Below are 18,814 nucleotides of genomic sequence, written 5' to 3'. Positions count from 1 at the left end.
AACAACAAATCATGCGTAATACATTACTTTCTTGAGTAAAGACCACTGGTTACAGATTCAGCTGCATTATTTCTTACATTACATTCATTTATTTTATCACCTTTCCTATATAGAAAGGAGCACTGGTAATTTATTATTTGTCTCGATACGTGTCTGAATAACTTAGTTTTGTAGCTGTGTTTTTAAAACTAACCTGCACGTAACAATTTAATTGATTTTTTTTTTTCTTTTTGGTCCGTGCCAGTTCTTAAAAAATCAGGCTGAGCCAACACCAGCCTGGTGTTATACTTCTGACGCATTTGGCTACAGATTTTACACCAGCTTTTCAATTATTTCTTATTAGTGGGCGATAGTGACAAGCTTTATGTGACAGGAGCAGGCAAGAGAAAACTGAGACAACAGATAAATTCTAACAATAGCTGTCTTCGTCCTATACTAAAGAAGGACAGAGACTCTAAGGGTGTCTGTCTACAGTATAGACAAGATTACTGCACATCAGTGCAGTCCACAGATGTTTAATAGATTGCATACTGGATTTCACAAGCAGGGTGCGGATTATTCAGTTTTCATTGGTATAAAAGAAGCCTTTGTTCCCACTTCAGGAATCTGCTTCAGGTCAGCAAAACCAAGAATTTTATGCTTAAATAAAGTTTGGGGAATTGTTCTCAGTTCATCAGCCTTAATACAACATCTGCTATATATTAATAAATGTTTATGTTAAATGCTGTAAAAAAAGTATTTGCCCCCATTTTTATTTGTCACACTTAAATGTTTCAGATAATCAAAATCATCATTTATTCCAAAGATTGATGGTTTAATTTATTAAGGGGAAAATAGCTATCCAAATCCACCTGGCCCAGTGGGGAAAACTGATTACCACCCAAACCTAATAACTGGTTGTGTCACTCTTGGCAGCAAGAACTGCAGTCAAGCATTTGTGATTACTGACAATGAGTCTTTCTCATTTCTGTGGAGGAACTCTTTGCAGAATTGTTTTAATTCAGCCTCACTGGAGGGTTTTCAAGCATGAACGGATTGTTCAAGGTCATGCCAAAGCATCTCACTCCGTCCTCTGACTGAAGTCTGGAAATGGGACACTTCAAAACCTTCATAATCTTATTTCTTAGACATTCAGAGGTGGACTTGCGTGTGTGTTTACTGCTCAACCCAAGCAAGCTTGAGCTTCTAGACACAAAGTGATAGCCGGACATTCTCCTTCAGGATTTTCTGGTAGAGAAGGACAGAATTTATTCTGTTTCTGTTTCCATCATTTAATGCAAGTTGTCCAGCTCCTGAAGAAGCAAAGAAGCCCCAGACTGTCAAACTATGACCAACATATTTGACTGTTGGCAGGATTTGTTTTGTATGAAATGATGTATAAATTTTATGCATATGTAATGGGGATTTAACCTTTCAAAAATGTTCAGTTTTTATCTCATCAGTCCACAGATTATTTTCCTAAAAGTCTTAGGGGTCATCAAGTTGTTTTCACAAATGTGAGATGAGCCTTTGTGTCTTTTTTGATTAGCAGCAGTTTTCTCTTACTGCTGATCAAAAAAGGAGGACATTTCTGCACAGTCCTTCTCTTGATTGAGACAAGTGAGGCCTGCAGTTCTTTTTGTTCTTTTTTGACCTCCTGGATGAGTCGGTCTGGCCTCTGCTGGGAAGGTTCACCACTGTTCCAGATTTTCTACATTTGAGGATAATGGCTCTCGCTGTGGTTCACTGAGTCCCAAAGCCTTGGAAATGTCATAGTAACCCTTTCCAGACCAATAGATGTCAGTGAAGTGTTTATCGACTGTTTTTTGACGTGTTGTTTTTTGAGACTTTTTGCTGACTTCACTTTGTCAGTCAGGTTCTATTTAAGGGATTTCTTGATCCAACAGGTGCCACAGTAATCAGCTCTGTGATACGGCAAGTGAAAATGAACTCAGCTTTTGAAAAACATGTGGTTAATCAAAGTTATTTCATGCTTTAACAAAGGTGGGGACATTTGTTTTTTACACTTTGCCCTTAAATAAATGAAATCATAACTTAATAGCTCAGTAGGTAGAGTGGTGGCCCCATGATCGGAAGGTTGGGGGTTCAACTCCACTGAACGGCTACCCTGAGGTACCCCTGAGCAAGGTACCGTCCCTACACACTGCTCCCCGGGCGTTGCATTGGTGGCTGCCCACTGCTTCACTGGGTGAATGGGTTAAATGCAGAGGAACTATTTCCCTATGGGGACTAACACATACACATTACATTACATTAATTGCATTTTGTATTTATCATTATATTTGTTTAATGATCTGAAACATTTCAGTGTGAAAATTACAGTGTGAAAACAAGAAAGGTGCAAATACTTTTTCATGGCACTGTAAGACAGAAACGGCAGGCTTTGGTCAATTTAAAGATACAAATACTTGAATACGTGGCTTCTACTTATTAACTTGTTGCATTACATCGGTTACCTTGCTTATGTTAAGTGGAAAAAATCATGCTTAGATCAGGCTGTGGTATGACTCATTTCATTTACAAGTTTGAAAGCAACTATGTGCGCGCAATATCATACTGAGCACACAGGTAGTTCAGTACAAAATGTAAATCATCTATTAAAGTGTGCGTGTTTTTGTGTGCTTGCGTGGTGTGCTTTTAACATGCCCTGTGTGCACCAACCTTTTGCAGAAACTAATCAGAAAAAGAAATATCCAGACAAATAATCACACGAGTCCAAGTTGACTTTTCCTGTGAAAGTTTTTACTCTATGCTTCAGGAGATATGCAGGTTTGCAGTGGATGGATGGATAGATAGGTCTGCCGTTTAATGCAAACACACACAGGAACTCCCCCCAAACCCTACAACACCTCAAGGATCCCACCTAAAAACACAGTGCATTACACGACAATGCTTGTCGCTCTCCTTTAAACTGTTTTTAAACTGCAAATCTGTACACATGGCATAATGGAGTCATTTCTCTTTTAATCTGTAGTGACATTTGTCTGTGACGGCCTTAGGGCAGAAAGCATTTTGTCATGTCTCCATGCCAAAAATGTCAAATTATTAATTAGAAGACACTATGAGTGACTTTTACATGCAAAAGGTCGTCTATGTTGTTGTTTGTTACAAATATTTTACGATGACTTTCCCCCCACAGGAACATGGGTAACATTTGGAGGTCAGATCTCTGACGAGGTAAGACTTCATGTCAGATCCATCAATCAGCTGACACACCTCCTTTTCTCAGATTAGACATATAACTTGATCATTTTTCTATTAAACATTATATCTGTTCCCAATCTGCAGCATTTTCCTTTTTAAAGAATACAGAAAAAGATATTTGGGGTATTTAGAGTAGTTAAATCAGTAGCATCAGAGTGGCTTCGGCTACATTGTTTATTTACTCCTTAAATATGCGGTATTATTCATGCTCTATTTTAGACTCAGCTAGACCCAAATACAACAAGTAAGACCATTTACAAAAAACAATTTGTGGCCCCAATGGGAGTAATTTAGTGTAACTGGATATAAAATGGTGTGGGTGTGAGACCACAGTTATCATTCTGGTATCAATTTCCCAATATCACGGCAAGCTGCTACAGTAAGTCCCTCGTGGCTCTACCAAAGCCAAGTAATCAGATCCTATTTCTCTCACAGGATAAGCAAAAGACCTCTCCCAGTGTCCTGCTCTGGCCTTAGATGGGAGAAAATACTGAAGTGGGGACATCTTATCATTGCTTATAAAACACAAGGGCTAAGAGAGGCACAAACAAAACAAAATAAGAGCTTGGTACAGGCAGAGGAGGTCCTCACGACTAAACTGGCCTTTCAAACATCATCCTCTGAATAAAGAGCAAGAAGTAGGTCAAAAAGTGTGGGAAATACACTGCGCAGTAAACAGCTTTAATCAACAAGCAGACTGTACAGTTTCCTGGAGGATGTGCATTTCAACAGTAAACAGACGTACACTCCTTTCTTCAGGGAATTTCCCGCCTTTTTGAAGTGTAATTTGGTTATTATTTATAGAAGTGCCTTATGCCACACTGAGCTTCATGAGGAAACTTTTTTTGCCTGTGTCAGGTGGCAGAGCAGCTGATGACTATCGCCTACGAGAGCGGGGTCAACCTCTTCGACACAGCCGAGGTCTACTCCGGGGGGAAGTGAGTGATGTCTCCCATTTGTAATCACACTACTACTTTTGGTCCTGTTAGCTTTTTTCTTCCGCAGGACAAAAGATGTTAACAAGGTTTAGGCCCTGACCAGGAATAATGCACCTGAGGAAGCCAAAAATGAAAGGTAGCTGTGACTCTAAAGTGATTTACATAATCTTATTCAACACTGGAGGCTCCGCATTATGTTCACAGCTCAATTTACCTCGCCTGGGCATCGTCTGTGTGAATAATGCGGAGCACAGTTGAGTTTTACGGGGATGAATATTCATTTTAAAGGTCGCTGGTGAAATTCAGGCGCACAGTACAGGAGGCATTTACCCATTATCTTGGGCTCCTTCTGATTTTTAATCAGGCATTCATGGTGCAGATTTGTGGCAGATAACACACTTACAATGCTGCAAGAGAACTGGAAGTCTGGGATCTAATCATATTATCTCTTGTGTTTTTCTTTACAGAGCAGAGATAATCCTGGGAAACATCATCAAGAAAAAGTGCTGGAGGTAAAGTGTTGTGTCTCAACAAAGCGAAAAGAATCCAAGAATGTGTTTTTGATTGCATATGCACTGTATCGCTGAACATACAGCATGCCAAAACGCAAACATCTCACAAACAGGTGTGTGTATATTAAGCACATGCCATTTAAAATTCACAGGTTTTAAATTGCTGCTATATGAGCATTCGCTCTTGTGAAAGGGTTTTCCATAAGATTTCGGAGCTTCGTTCCAGGGATTTTCAACCATTCAAGAGCATCAGAGTTAACAGGCACTGACATGGGTGATAACACCTGATTCACAGCTGGTACTTCAGTTTATCACAAAGGTCCCTCCACGTGGGAAACTGTCTTTGCATATGGAGCACTTACTTTTTGAAATATAAAAGAATTAAACAAAACTGTTGGCACCTAAAGCAGTCCCCATGCATCCATTCTGGTCTACTTCTTATCCCTCATCATGGACTATAGCTTCAAGATGAGTCATTTCACCATCACTTGTCATTTTGAATCCAGATTTTACTGCGAAATTCCACGCTCATCGGCTACCGATTTGTCAGTCACAAGCTGGAAGCTAATGAGTGCCAAAATTTAGAGAATAAACTTGATGCAACCGAGACCATGAAGTCAGCGGCAGCGTTACAGAGGTCCTGGCAGAGCTCCGTTTTCCCGTAGACTTTCTACTGAGGTTTTGCAGACACAGCTTGTTGGCCATTTTGGACTTTTATGCTGAGAGTGCAGGATTAAATGACTAAGGCCCCAGTCACATAGGCCTAGAAGCCTTGAGACTGGTGAGTAACCATCTGGCAACCACCCGTCATGTGGGAAAAATTTGAATTCCCCAATTGGTTGCAAAAGGAAGCTGATGGCAGCTGGTGGGAAAATGACTGCTAAAGCCCCAGTCACACAGGTCTAGGGTCCAGTCAATGGCCCCAATTTTTCCCTTGTGTCCCACCTCCCTGTAATTGCCTTGGTCACTAACAGCTGCAGTCATCTACAGTTTGGATGGAAGTGACGGCCAAATACTGTCTAGCTAGTCTCTCAGCATAAAAGAGTGACACAAACAGGAAAAGTTTCATCTTTTGACACATGTTGGCTGCAGCTCTGGGCAACAATTTTTACTAAGAAGGCAAACCTTCTCCATTTCTGGAGGATTTGTTCTACCACTTGGCTAGTAATTAGCGAGATGTTTTCATAGATAAACATGAAAACATAAGCATCCTTACTGCTACTGTAAATGTCCTGATATTATCCCAGTATAAGCATGTTTTGAGGTTTAGCATTTAATACCTAAATCTGCTAAAATATACCGATGAGCAAGTGTTGTTAACTTTGTAGGAACCTATAGTTGCAAACCAAAATAGTGCACAAAGATTAGGTAGAAAGTAATTGTTATTATTTTCTTCCTTATTCCTTCAGTTGAATTGCAGCCCCTCAGTTCTATCCTGGGACCCTTGTTGTAAATTATTTCAAACATGCTTTATGTGGAGGTAGGCATGGTTAGCGAACCACATGAAGCAGCCTAATAATTCTGGTGTACAAAATGCACAAAATGTTTGTGTTTATCTGTTTTCAAGCTTTGTGTATTGGTGACATTAGTTAGTTCAATGTTGAGAACAAGCATCCATGCCTCCCACGTTAAGTGGAAAATTTTCAAGCAACATTAATTCACTTGATATATTATATAAATCAATTCATTAAATGAAAGTGTAAACTTGACAAATTTGCTCATGTCAAATCAAAACAGATGCTGGTGAGCGTGAACTGTAGCTCCGCCACAGAAAACATCGATAATATATCCTTCTTATATTTCGCTCTGCTGCATGCACTGCCGAGAGAAAACCCAGTTATGCGCGTCACCCCTTTTAACTGCTCACGCCAGCTCTCTGCCCGACCTCACCTCAGCTGTGGACCTGTTTAAATTATTGATCATTCAAGCATGGCGGGTGGGTTATAGTGAGGGAGCTGTCTTGCTAGAATTCAAAGAAAAAAAGAGTCACCCTGTGGTCATTATACTCTATGACTTACTCGATGTTTGAAGTGCAGTGTAGGATGGAAGGCAGCTGACATAAATATAGCTGATTGCACTGATTTGTACACATAGGCAGATTTCATCATGCTCACATGCAGGTATGGTCATATACATATCATCTTTTTGAGAACACCTTTTTTTAATGGTCTTTTGATGCGTCTGACGGTCTTCCTGCAGGAGATCCAGTCTGGTGATCACCACAAAGCTGTACTGGGGAGGAAAGTAAGTATGTGTTCATACATATTTATCCATGTGTCCAGCAGGTGGGTTTTCTTTCTCAGACAGTCAGGCCATCTCACATACACGAGCCTATTCTTTAAAACGTTGCCTCCAGCTGCAGCGAGCGTGACACAGATGACACAGAGCGCAAGGACACAGATGTGGAGGACAAAATGACAGCATGTCTCAACCCCTTTTCCTTACTCTTCTAGCCACCCTCAGCTTTCTTGCCAAACTGCCCAAAGTCATAGCTGCTTCTGCTGTCACGCTAAAATATTCTCAGTCTGCATTAGTGGCCATCTGTATCTAAAAGTCTTCTGGCTATGGGTACATCCACGTACTGTTTGACTATTCTTACACGGCTAAGAACACTAGAGCCAAGCCTCAATTGTGTAAATTTAATTAAAACTCATCCTCTCTGAATTCTGTCAAGGTATTTCAAATCTCTCCAACACAGATGGATTTAAAGAACAACTGCTTAACCCCCAGCTGAGTGAGCTACGAGACTGTCTCACAGCTCGCTTGTCAAACATCAGTTCATCCCAGGATGCCTGGATATTTGCAAGATTCATATTTCCTCTCTATTGCGTTTCTTCAGTCTTTTGCACAAAAAGTAACAATAACATGGAGGAAGGATGGCATGCATTGTGTTTGAAGTCCGTTTATATCCCATAAGCACTCTGGAAAAACCATAGGAAACAGGGAGGAAGAAAACGAAAGTGTGAAATGAAGCAAGGCGAGAAGTAAGGCAAGTCGCGGGCATCTGAACAAAAACAAACACGCTGGAGCAGAAACAGACGAGAGGAACAAAGTGGAAAAGGAAAATGCAGGGGTGGGGAAAATCTTTAAGTGCCTGAGTAAACACAAGTGAGCCTAGAGACAAGTCATTGGAAAGCAGTTAGCGCCACTGTTACCAGTGTCATTTCCAAATGAACCAGCAGCTGTTTTTAGCAAAACAACTCCCAGAAATGATGTGTGGGCTACACTACACACTTAGCAATGCATGTCTGACAATTTATCAACCAGCTGAACATAGTGACGCATTTAATATCTATATTCTTAAACTGGGGCAGCACGGTGGTGTGGTAGTTAGTGCCACTGCACTCACAGCAAGACGGTCTTCTGTGTATAGTGTGTGCATCTTCTCTCCATGTGTGCGTGGGATCTCTCCAGGCATTCTGGCTTCCTCTCACAGTCCAAAGACAAGCATCTTAGCTTCATTGGTGACTCTAAACTGGCAGTCTCTATGGGTTAGCCCTGCAATAGCTTAGCGACCTGTCCAAGGAGTAATTCGCCAACCAAACTATGACAGCTGGGATAGGCAAAAGCCCAACGGCTACTCTGAATAAGATAGGTGGAGGAAGATGGATGGATCCTTAAAAATTCCAAACAATAAGTAAAAATACACAGTGAGAATATAAAGTTGAGTTTAAGCAAATGTAAAAATGCTACAGTTGTCTTAAGGGAACATGTACATATGTATCAAAAGTGCAGATTGTCTCCTTTCAGAATTGTACTAATTCTAAAATACTGATACATCCACGTGAAAGAAGCTTTATGTTATCCCGACTCACTGCAAAACTTGCAGAGCAATAGGTGGCTGCAGTGTCATAACACTGTATCACACAGTGTTATGATACAGTCTAAAGTTGAAAATGGAATAAGTGTTGCATAAACTACAAGTACTGCTATATAAATATAATACTGAGTAGTGCTGCAGTCAAAGAAAATCATAGACTGAAATCAGACAAACGAGGGAAAAACTCTGCATGCTATCTTTAAATTACTTTGTGCGCTGATTGCAATTTACCTGCTGGCCTTATTGGTCTAAACAAGTCCTAAATAGGCACAGAAAAATCAGGCATTTGCTTCTGTGCTCAGTGAGAAGCCATGAGAAAAATCAGAGGTGATCAGGACAGACACTGCAAACAAACTGCAAAGTTTGTTCTGGAGCTGCTTCAATTCGCGAGAGCTGTGAAGTAATGAAGAGTATGCGCTGACACCCCTGACATGTACTTCTTTCCCTCCTGTTGCAGAGCGGAGACAGAGAGAGGCCTCAACAGAAAACACATCATTGAAGGTAACAAGTCAATTTCCTTCCCTCTGCTTTGTCCTTCACATCACCCCACCAGTCGGAGCCCCGCTGCACTCCTCTAATCTCCCTCTTTTATCTCTTTTCCTCATCCCTCTTTGTTCCAGCCTCCGTCGCTTCTCGCCTTTTTGATATGAACACAGCTGAATTTGAAAGCCGTACTAACCAGTGGTGCATTAGGCACTCGCAGATGTATCGTCTTCTTGTAATACCGCCACAGGTGTCTGTCTAGGAAACTGTTGCATCATTTAATAGTGCTGTCCAGACTGTCTCTCCTGTCAGCCCCTTTAAAAAGAGCTAGGGCCTTGATGAGACTCATAACAATAAACTTTAGCTCTCGTACCCTTGGCTCGATCCACCCCGCTTCCCAAACAATTTGCCATCCGATTCACAGCGCAATGCACCTCCTGCAGTGACTCAGCTCTCTGCCACATTATTAACATTCACTGCAGCTGCAGAAACTCTCCCCCAAACGAGAAACGGGGAATGCGCTAAGAAAGGGTTGGAAGAGAAGGACAGAGAGTACAAAAGAGAAAATGGGGTGAAAGCCAACATCAGAGAGGGGAAGCATAAGCGGTATTAGCAAAGATGAATCCATTTGGCTGTCCATGTAATTGTAAGAGAAAGGTGCAGCATCCCTGCCATAAGTGGAGAGGAACATTTCATCAAAGTCTAATAAACTGACTGAGCGAAACATCTGCTGCCATCATCTTCCTCACTACAGGCTGCCACAGCAGGCCTGCCATTTGACTGGACTGAAGTGATGTTCAGGGGTGTATATGATAGGGTGTAAAAACCTAATGATCAGCGAAAGAGAGAGCTGCAGAACATTTTCTTGCATCAATGTGACGATGCAAGAAAAATCAAGGTCTCTTTAGAGTCATCCTCACAGGAAAAAGACAGCTTCAGCATTTTCTAAGGCTCTTTCACAGAAAACACAATTGAAGGCATTCTTCTATCCCAGATGCCAATACAGTAGCTTTGTTGTTCCACATCTTTTTTCCCGATCCAAAAATAGACTCCTTTCACAGCCAGTGAACTCCTGCTAATCCACGAGACAGCAGAAACCTCTCGTGATGACGGTGCAGGCTCAGATTAGGATCCGTGTAATGGGTGTTTCTGGGATTGTGGGAGTGCAAACGACAGAAGAAGGAATAAGTGACTGTGATGGTAGGAGGGAGAGTATAACTCTCAGCTGGGATTAGTGGGTGATGATGAAGCCTGTGGTACTAATCTGCCACGCACACACGCGCTTACTCAAAAGCGCGAGAGTGTCTTTTGCCTCGACTCCCTGTTACTCTCCTGTCGTCTTGTGCGACAGTCTCTTGTGTGCGCTTTTCTTCTTTCATCTGGTCTTCTGTGTGTGTGCGTGAGTGGAGGCCGATCTGCTCGCAATACTTTGTTGCCGTCACTTATCCTCTCCTCAGCATACAGTGTTACTCCTCTAACAAATACTGAGTGCGACCTTTCCTCTGATCCCTCGTCTTTCTGATCAGGCTCTAGGCTTTGAATTGTTTGGTTCCTCCACCAGCTGCCAGCAGCATTTATTTATGTAACAATAAGAAAGGATTGCACAGGTGTTTTTTTTTTATCTAAGAGAAGGTGCCTGCGAGCTTGGTTTGACAGTGATTAACTCTGAAAATAGTTCTGAACCTTATAAATTACAATTTTGAATCAAAACTGATTCCTGTTTGTGCAGTGAGAATGGTGGCAGGTGCATAAAACTTACAGCTGAGTAGTTGTGACAGTAATTAAATTAGAAAATATGTATTGATTACAGCTATTCCTGTGAAGTGAGCAATGTGTTCTATACATCTTTTATATGCATGTTTGTTTTTAGAAATCAGAGTAAAGTGCTAAGTAAAGCTATCAAACTTTGTGAGTGAACAGCATTGGCATCTTCATTCACTGTCACGCTGAAAATATAGCCACTGCCAATCAGATGCCAGATGATATTGCACTGTGGATAAAAATCACAGTGCTGTCAGTTTTGGTAAGTTTTACAAAATGAAGTGAAATGAATTCCCAAACCATGACTGAGCTTCCAGCGTGTTTTACAGATGCCTGTAAACACTCACTGTTACACCTCTATCCTGATGTCCTCCGTACAAAGTGATGATGGTTTGAACAGAAAGTTTGGATACACTCTGGATTTACTCCATAAGACCTGTTGCTACTGATTTTCAGATATATCATAGCCTTTTCTCCCCGTTTCCCATCTTGGCAGCCACTCTTCCACTGAGTCTATTTCTGACCGGACATGACTTTCAGATACTGTTCATCTGCTGTACAGTTTAATACATAATACAGTTTTATGTCTGTGAAACTGTTATCTTTGGCGTTTTTTTCTAGATTAAACTAAAGGAATTGGAATGTGTATTCATAATATGTATTTTTGCAATAGGCTGCTAGAACCAAAGTGCCAGAAGATATAGTTTAAAATAATTCATGTGTTACATGTAGACACCATACTAATTCATCTTTTGAGTTAGGTCCCCCTTTTAATGCCTGTCAGCTAGTCTGCGTTAGTTCCATGTTTGTGTGTTCATGTCTTTTGTTTGGATCTTTAATCTTTTCTTGTTTTGTGTTCTGGTTGGACTTTGTCATTCTCTGGGTTCTGGATTCTGCTTAGACTTATTTCTGACTACCTGTGTCCTGCATTTGGACCCACATCTCTTAATTACCAGCCTGTTAAGCCCTGAAGTATAACGAATCAGCATTTTCATTTATAAAAATTTTCTTTCAAACATCATCTTTTCTTATTTTATTAAAACAAAAGGGCAACAAAAACATCCAAAGGTTTAACTATGTGAATCTTGACACTACAATGTGCCACTAAGATTATTGATATAAATTATGGCTTATTCCAATCATCTGTTTAGCACTCATGCTCACACTGTCAATATTTACTGGAACATACAGAGTACTACCATAGCTAATTATTATATTACTGCAACTGGAGCCGACTTCTGCTGCAGCAAGTCAGGATGACGGCCATGACGAAAGCAAATTAACAAAACTAAAAACGAAAACTGAGCCGTGTCCTTTGTCTTTAAATGGCCACAAAGCCTCCTGGAATATCAGCTCCCCGAATAATCAGGATCATTACCTGGTATGTGGGACACTGAGAATTTACATCTTCATAAACTATCCCTCAGTAAATCATCTATTATAAAATTTGGCAGTCAGAAATCATATTATTTGTCTGTGGGTGATGTGGCGTTGGATTAGTCGATGAAGTGACAGAGGACTTTTTGTTTGTTTGTTTGTTTGTTTTGTTTTGTGTTGCTTGGGTGTACTGCAGGCTTGTAGGTAAGCAGCATTTTCTTGGTTTGCCAAAAAATAATTTGTACGTACCAGGTAAACCAGACTGAATATGACAACTTGAATGCAACGCGAGCTGGATCAAAGCTGCAGCAGGCCAGATGCAGCTGGAAGGCTCTGAGTCACATGTGGCCAACTGTCACTTTGTCATGTTTACGAACATGTTGAGCTCAAACCCCCCCAGGAGCCACTTCACCTTATTATTATTATTGTTTTTGCCTTTTACCTGACATAACTGTGACTTTTGAATGCATTTGAATATCCCTTGTTCTTTTGAAGCTGGCACCCCTACCAGCTAAGCATGTCGCTGTCGCGGTGTTGGCTAAAAAGTGAAAATAAAAAAGATCTCTCTTTTCTGCAGATGTAGGTCACACTCTATGTATCCTTGCATATGCCCATTTATTTCACCATTATAAGAAGGACACCCAGGACTCATGGTTCCTATTAACTGTCTTCTTTTATTAGAACCCAAACCTCTCTCTCTAAACCTGGCTTATGTCTTCTCACTCTAGGTTTAAAGGGCTCCCTCCAGAGGATGCAACTCGAGTATGTGGATGTGGTCTTTGCCAACCGGACAGACACCAATACCCCCATGGAGGGTAAGTGATTGCCAACCCAGACTTCATGGGGCTGTTGGGGGGGAGTTGAGCCAGCGACAATACATGTTGTTCTGTAACATGAGAGGGTGAGAAATTCTGATGAAGCCGCTGCCCGTACTGGACCGGCGGCCTTTGGCTTTGACCAAAAGGGGGGTTTGTTTTTGCGGTCAGGTTTATGTGTTTTTCCTCTGACATATCCCCGAACATATTACAAGTAAAATGACAATCTTTCCTCGTCTCTCTTCCCTCTATTTTAGTCCACCAGTCTCCCTCTATTTCTCTTCTGTCTCAGCGGGATCGCTAGCTTCCACAGGGTCTCCAAACTGCACCCGCTCCCAGCCCTCCCTGCTCTTCAGAAGCAGGATTATCCGGCCCCTATGGGGGAAGCTGGTGTATTTTTGGGTTGGTCTCACTAGATACAAGCCCTACTGAGTGCTATTTTTCTTTAACGCTCTTGCGCTTCCTTTCCCACACATCTACCTTATGTTACCACCATTTATTTCTTTTAGACACTTCCAGTTTCTTACTCTATTATCTCTCCCTTGCCATGTGGGCATCACAGATACTTGAGCCCCTTTTCTGTCTTTCCACACAAACTGTCAAACCACAGGTAGTATTTGAGTGAAAGGATGGAGGCGCACTGATCTCACTGAAATATTTTCCATTCTTTCCTCTTTACCCCCCTCCTCCTTCCCCTTTCGCTTCCACCCGTGGGAGCCAACAGACTGTGGGAGGCCTGTCTGTCATAGCGATCGTTCCAGGGTCCTTGCTGTCACTGGTACCAGTGGCTGGTGACTAGCAGGCAGACCCCGCAGCCTTCTCTATCAAACCTTTTAGTCTTTTGCCCCCTGCAGATGAAGTCTCTTCAGCTCATGTCAAGAACTGTGATCTGATTGAGAGTCTGACAAGATGATAGGAAGTGAACAGAGAGAGAGACGTCAGCTGAAAAATATATCCTGACAAATGTAAAGCAGGCAGGCTTTTATCACCTCTGCAGCACATTTGGCCCATTAGTCAGCGTGAGAAATTGGTCTTGTTTGCTTCATAATTTAATACAAAGGAGCATGGCTACCCTTCTAAATCATTGTTAGGGTATCAGTCATCCTTAAAAACTTGCGAGTGAGGGAGCGAGGATGAACCTCGTGCATGAAGGGACTGTTTAGCAGATCTCTCCGTGACTGACACTCCAACATCATGCTGCTAAAGCCTTAACTGTGTTAACAGCAAAAACACCAAACAGCAAAACAGCACTGTAGTTTCAAATATGCCACTGAACAGGTGAATCTGCATCCATCTGTGTTTGCATTTGTTTTTGTGACTTTAACTGCTTCCGACTTTGTGTGAGACAGCTTGCGTCCCCGTGGGGACCAAAAAAGTGATGTCATGGCTGCAGAGTCTGCCTTTGTTATAATCATTGCTTTTCTTCTTCCATCGAGTCATGCTTTTCTGCACCCGTGTCGTCTCCCTGCTTGTTCTTTTGTCTTTTTCTTTCTTTCTTTTTGGCTCGTATCCAGTCCAACAGCAGGGACAGACCAAGTGCGTGCTGCAAATATACAACTTCTTCCTTCACGGAAGACTCTGTCTCCCCTTTCTCTGACTGCTCTTTACTAGAGCAGCTGTCAAAGTGATGAGACGCTATGCGAGTTTTTCTCCAGCTGAATGTGACAAGAAGGTTCTCGAAGGAGGGGCGTGTGTGCCACAGTCAATTCATTGAATGAATAGGTACAAGGGTAGCTCGCAGAATAACTCGCCCAAATCCAGCCGCAACATTGGTACCCAGTCACTCAGAATCACATTTGATTTGAGAGAGGAGTGAAGCCATTCAATAAGCTGAATATGAAAATACCCCAGACCAATTGAATAAAGAACAGAATGCAGAGGCAGACAGATGGCATCAGTAAAATGATTTTTTATCAGTCCTTCCAGCCGAGTGTTATTCTCTAGCAAATGAAATGAAACCGCCACAGCACACTGAACATGAACCCCTTAGCTAGCAATGCAAAGTGCCAGGACATCACCTCTCTCTCCTCAACTGTTCATTACAGAAGAAGAGCATGGAAAATGATCTCACTTACTCAGCATTACTAAACGTATCTTTATTATTTCTTTCCCCACGCTTTTTTTCCAGAGTCGTATCACTTAGAACGGGTCTCATCTGTCACTGACAATCTCCTGTGATGTGACATATTTCCATAAATGAGCAATATTTTTAGTTGTGTTCTACGTCCCCGCTGTTAGACGCCTCACTATAAAGAAACTCTCTGAAATGACATCCTCAGAGATACCTGCCCAGACAAATATGGATATCAGTGGGAGTTGGAGGCTTTCTTACACCCTCTGTGCTGCACTGTGATACCTGCCGGCTGAAGCTGGCCAATGTTCCAGACCTTGGGGTGTGTTGCTGACTAACTCTGGCTAGCAGCCAAGCAGTTTTTAAGTTTGATATGTTTCTGTACTAATGAGAGTGCTTTGAGATGCGTTACTTGGATTTTGTTAGCTTTGCGCAGAGCCTGTTTCTATATCCCTTTTCCTCTGTTCTTTGCGTGCTAGGCTAATTGGCTTCTGCATATTTGTGCAAATGCAATCTCGGCATCTAAATTGTACACTGATGTCACACATTCATTTTTTCACGTGTGCGCTCTTCATTGCGTGTTTTTGCCCACAGCTTCACCCACATCACCCTCCGGGAAAACACTGCGGTGTGTTTTTTGTTTGTTTTTTGTGAGTGGGGTGTCAATGGTGTTTGCAGCACATCTCACCTGAGCACAGGATCAGTGTGGCATCTGCTGTTGGAGCTGATGACTCATCGAGCCCTTGTGGCAAGAAACTTTATGTTAAGACTTGAACGTTTCAATGAATCAAGGTGTCATCTTTTTTTTCCCCTCCCGGCATTGAGATGGATTATACGTGTATTTGCAAACTGTTATTAACTGTGTGTGCCTCTGAGGTTGCTACATGGTTCGCAGCATTTTTTTTTCCTTCTATCTTTACATCCCTCCAAATCCCTCCCTCCCTTCCTCCCTCCATCCCCTTTGGAGCAGATGTACTGTTATTCCTCTACCCTCCCACCTGCTTCACCCACATGCACACTTGCTCTCTGTCTCTCACAAAGCTACATTTCAGTCTAGAGAGAGAAAACTACTGATGAAAAGGAATCGCTCTTTTTTTAATCACACTCTGCGCTCTCATCTCCTCACCCTCATATCCAGCCTTTCTGCTTCACATTTTGCATGCAGCATTGTACTAAGGTGGCAGATGGTTTATTAATTCCTTTACAGACTGAAAATAATCTCATGAATTACTTGATCACACTGCCTTTGGTTTCTTTAGTAATTAGAAAGTTTGCGTGTAGCATTTAACGCACACACATTCAGAATAATAGCTGTTTCTCTTCATGCGTTAGATATCCTTTGAGAAAGTACTTCGCAGGGGTTTTTATTAAAAACTATTTAACTCTTCCACTTTTTCAAAAAAACGCTACTTTCCTGCCACATCCTGAGGCACAAATACACAAACCACTGAAGGCCGCTGCTGCTGACTTCAGCCCCTTCAGTATTTTTGCTGTGGTTTCCTCCACGGCACAGGCAGCTGAGTCTTTTAACCCTGCAGCCTTTGGCCTCATTAAGTAGTGTGACCCCAGCAAACAATATCTGCTCACACATGGGTTTAAAAGAAGAGGCTGGACACTTCAAGGATCCACTTATCTTTTTCATTGTCCTGCAGTTTTACCAAAGTTTTAAAGCTCTTGGAATCTTCTTTGAACCTGCAAGTCTTCTCATAATTGTGTTATTACCTGATGAGAGAAAAAAACTGAATTTAGTATTGCTGTAATCTAATTTCTATGTTATAATGTGAAAATAATGCAAGTTAAGCTGTTGAGACAACCTCTCAAATTTCTAGCATGACTCCATTCAATGTTCAGTTATTGATGATGCACATATCTGCTCTTTAATGTTTGCAGAGATAGTCAGAGCAATGACACATGTGATCAACCAGGGGATGGCCATGTACTGGGGGACATCACGGTGGTCTGCCATGGAGATCATGGTGAGTGACAGGAAAAGGTATTTACCTTTCCAGGACAGAGTATTTATTTTAAAAATGAATAGGCGTAATAGGTTGATATGCACTCACTGGTCACTTCGATAGTTACACCTTGCTGGGTTAAAACCCCTTTTGTCTTCAAACCTGCCTTCATGGGTGGAATCCAGTGGTTATTTGAGTTACTGTTGACTTCTTTGAAGTAGTCTGACCAGTCCTCTGAGCTCTGGCATCAATAAGGCATTTTTCACACAGAGATCTGCTGCTCGCTGGATGCTTTCTCTTTTTGACCTACTCTGTAAAACGTACAGATGGCTGTGTGGGAAAAATCCCAGTAGATTAGAAGTTTCTGAAAAACTCCACCATGCCATGCTCAAAGAAAGTTAAATCACCTCTCTTCCTTATTGTGATGCTCAGTTTGAACTTCAGCTGGTAAGCTTAACAGATCTACATGCTTAATATATTACATTGCTGCCATGTGATTTGGCCGATCAGATATTTGGCGTTAAACAGGTGTATCTAATGAATTGGCCAGTGAGAGTACATCAGGTTCTTTTTAATCCTTGTTATGATTTTTTACCATGAATACAATGAAAAAATCAGACAGAGACATGCAGTGCTCTCTATAAACTTTACTTGCATCACTTTTATGTTTTATATATTTTAGAATAATTTTTTTTATTTAAATTTGATTTCATTAATTAATTTATTTACTTGTTTCAATTTCAATGTCCAGTTTAGTTTTGTTTCAGTTCATTTCCAGATTGGTTTGATTTGTATTGCATTAAAAATCCGTAGTGTTATCTTGTGGTAACCTCAGTTTTCTTAATCATTAAAAAATGTAAAGAGTGTTTTATCAGGGGCAAAAATTTCCCATTCAAGATAGATATTACAATATAAATGAATCACTCATTGAAGGTAGTTTTTAAATTAGCTGAAGTCTAAATAAAGAGATGTACCATTTACAATGACTAAAACTATGAAAATATCCTTTATATCTAAAAAAAGAAAATCTTTTAGATAGTTTTGTGAGTACATAACATTGTTTCAGCTATTATCGTTTATAATTTATTTCTGCTAACTTCACACTTTAGTTGTAGCTTTTTGTTTAGTTTTACTACAGTAACCCTGGTTAGGATGTGCTTGGCTAAAAAGAAAAAATATATAGTGTTGAAACTGACTGACCACTGACTCTGATGATCAGCCTCACATGTGATGTTTTGCATTGTATAAACAAATGTGAACAGAGTTCAGTGACTAAAGTGTCTAAATGTTGTTGTTGTTGCTGAAGCTGTCAGCGCTGTGAAAGATGTGCAGTTTCCTTGTGCTATACAAAGAACAGCGGAGCGATAAAAGTCATTAAATACAAAGAGTCAGTCTTACACATTACCTTATCACTTTCTGCCATCCTCATCATTCTGTCCGCTCCACATTTAGGAAGCGTATTCTGTGGCCAGGCAGTTCAATCTCATCCCACCAGTGTGTGAACAGGCAGAGTATCATTTCTTCCAGAGGGAAAAAGTGGAAACTCATCTTCCAGAGCTCTACCATAAGATAGGTAGGTCTTAAGGAAATTTTTCTGAATATCAAATTTGCCTAATTTGCTTGTTGCTTAATTGTGACTGTGATCTTGCAGGTGTGGGTGTGGTCTCTTGGTCACCTTTGGCCTGCGGGATCATCACAGGAAAGTACGAGAATGGTATCCCAGAATCCTCCAGGGCCTCGATGAAGGTACAGGTTAAATTTGACCTCTGTGGTGCTACATATTTGAACTGATATTGGGGACAATGTCAGTTCAAACTAAACAAACTAAAAGTAGGTATGATCATTTCCATTTCACAGTGAGACAGTGTATTTGAGACA

The 18,814-nt window shown here is 41.2% G+C and overlaps 1 protein-coding gene across 3 annotated transcripts in view; it reads left to right on the top strand.

Moving 5' to 3' along the window:
• Positions 1-18,814, top strand: part of kcnab1b (potassium voltage-gated channel subfamily A regulatory beta subunit 1b) — a 44,111-nt gene that overhangs the window by 22,793 nt on the left and 2,504 nt on the right. For all 3 annotated transcript variants that reach the window (XM_005721233.1, XM_013912860.1, XM_005721234.2), the window contains 9 exons: positions 3,140-3,177; positions 4,063-4,142; positions 4,610-4,654; positions 6,854-6,898; positions 8,932-8,975; positions 12,824-12,910; positions 16,872-16,957; positions 18,389-18,509; positions 18,588-18,682. In XM_005721233.1, the coding sequence (XP_005721290.1) occupies positions 3,140-3,177; positions 4,063-4,142; positions 4,610-4,654; positions 6,854-6,898; positions 8,932-8,975; positions 12,824-12,910; positions 16,872-16,957; positions 18,389-18,509; positions 18,588-18,682 (641 nt within the window). The remainder of the gene's footprint in view (positions 1-3,139; positions 3,178-4,062; positions 4,143-4,609; positions 4,655-6,853; positions 6,899-8,931; positions 8,976-12,823; positions 12,911-16,871; positions 16,958-18,388; positions 18,510-18,587; positions 18,683-18,814) is intronic.

Source organism: Pundamilia nyererei, unplaced genomic scaffold (genome assembly GCF_000239375.1).
Source record: "Pundamilia nyererei isolate P.nyererei 1_Seehausen unplaced genomic scaffold, PunNye1.0 scaffold00004, whole genome shotgun sequence".
NCBI lineage: Eukaryota > Metazoa > Chordata > Actinopteri > Cichliformes > Cichlidae > Pundamilia > Pundamilia nyererei.
The sequence above is the reverse complement of the archived record's forward strand: the minus strand, read 5'-3'. Positions and strand labels throughout refer to the sequence as shown.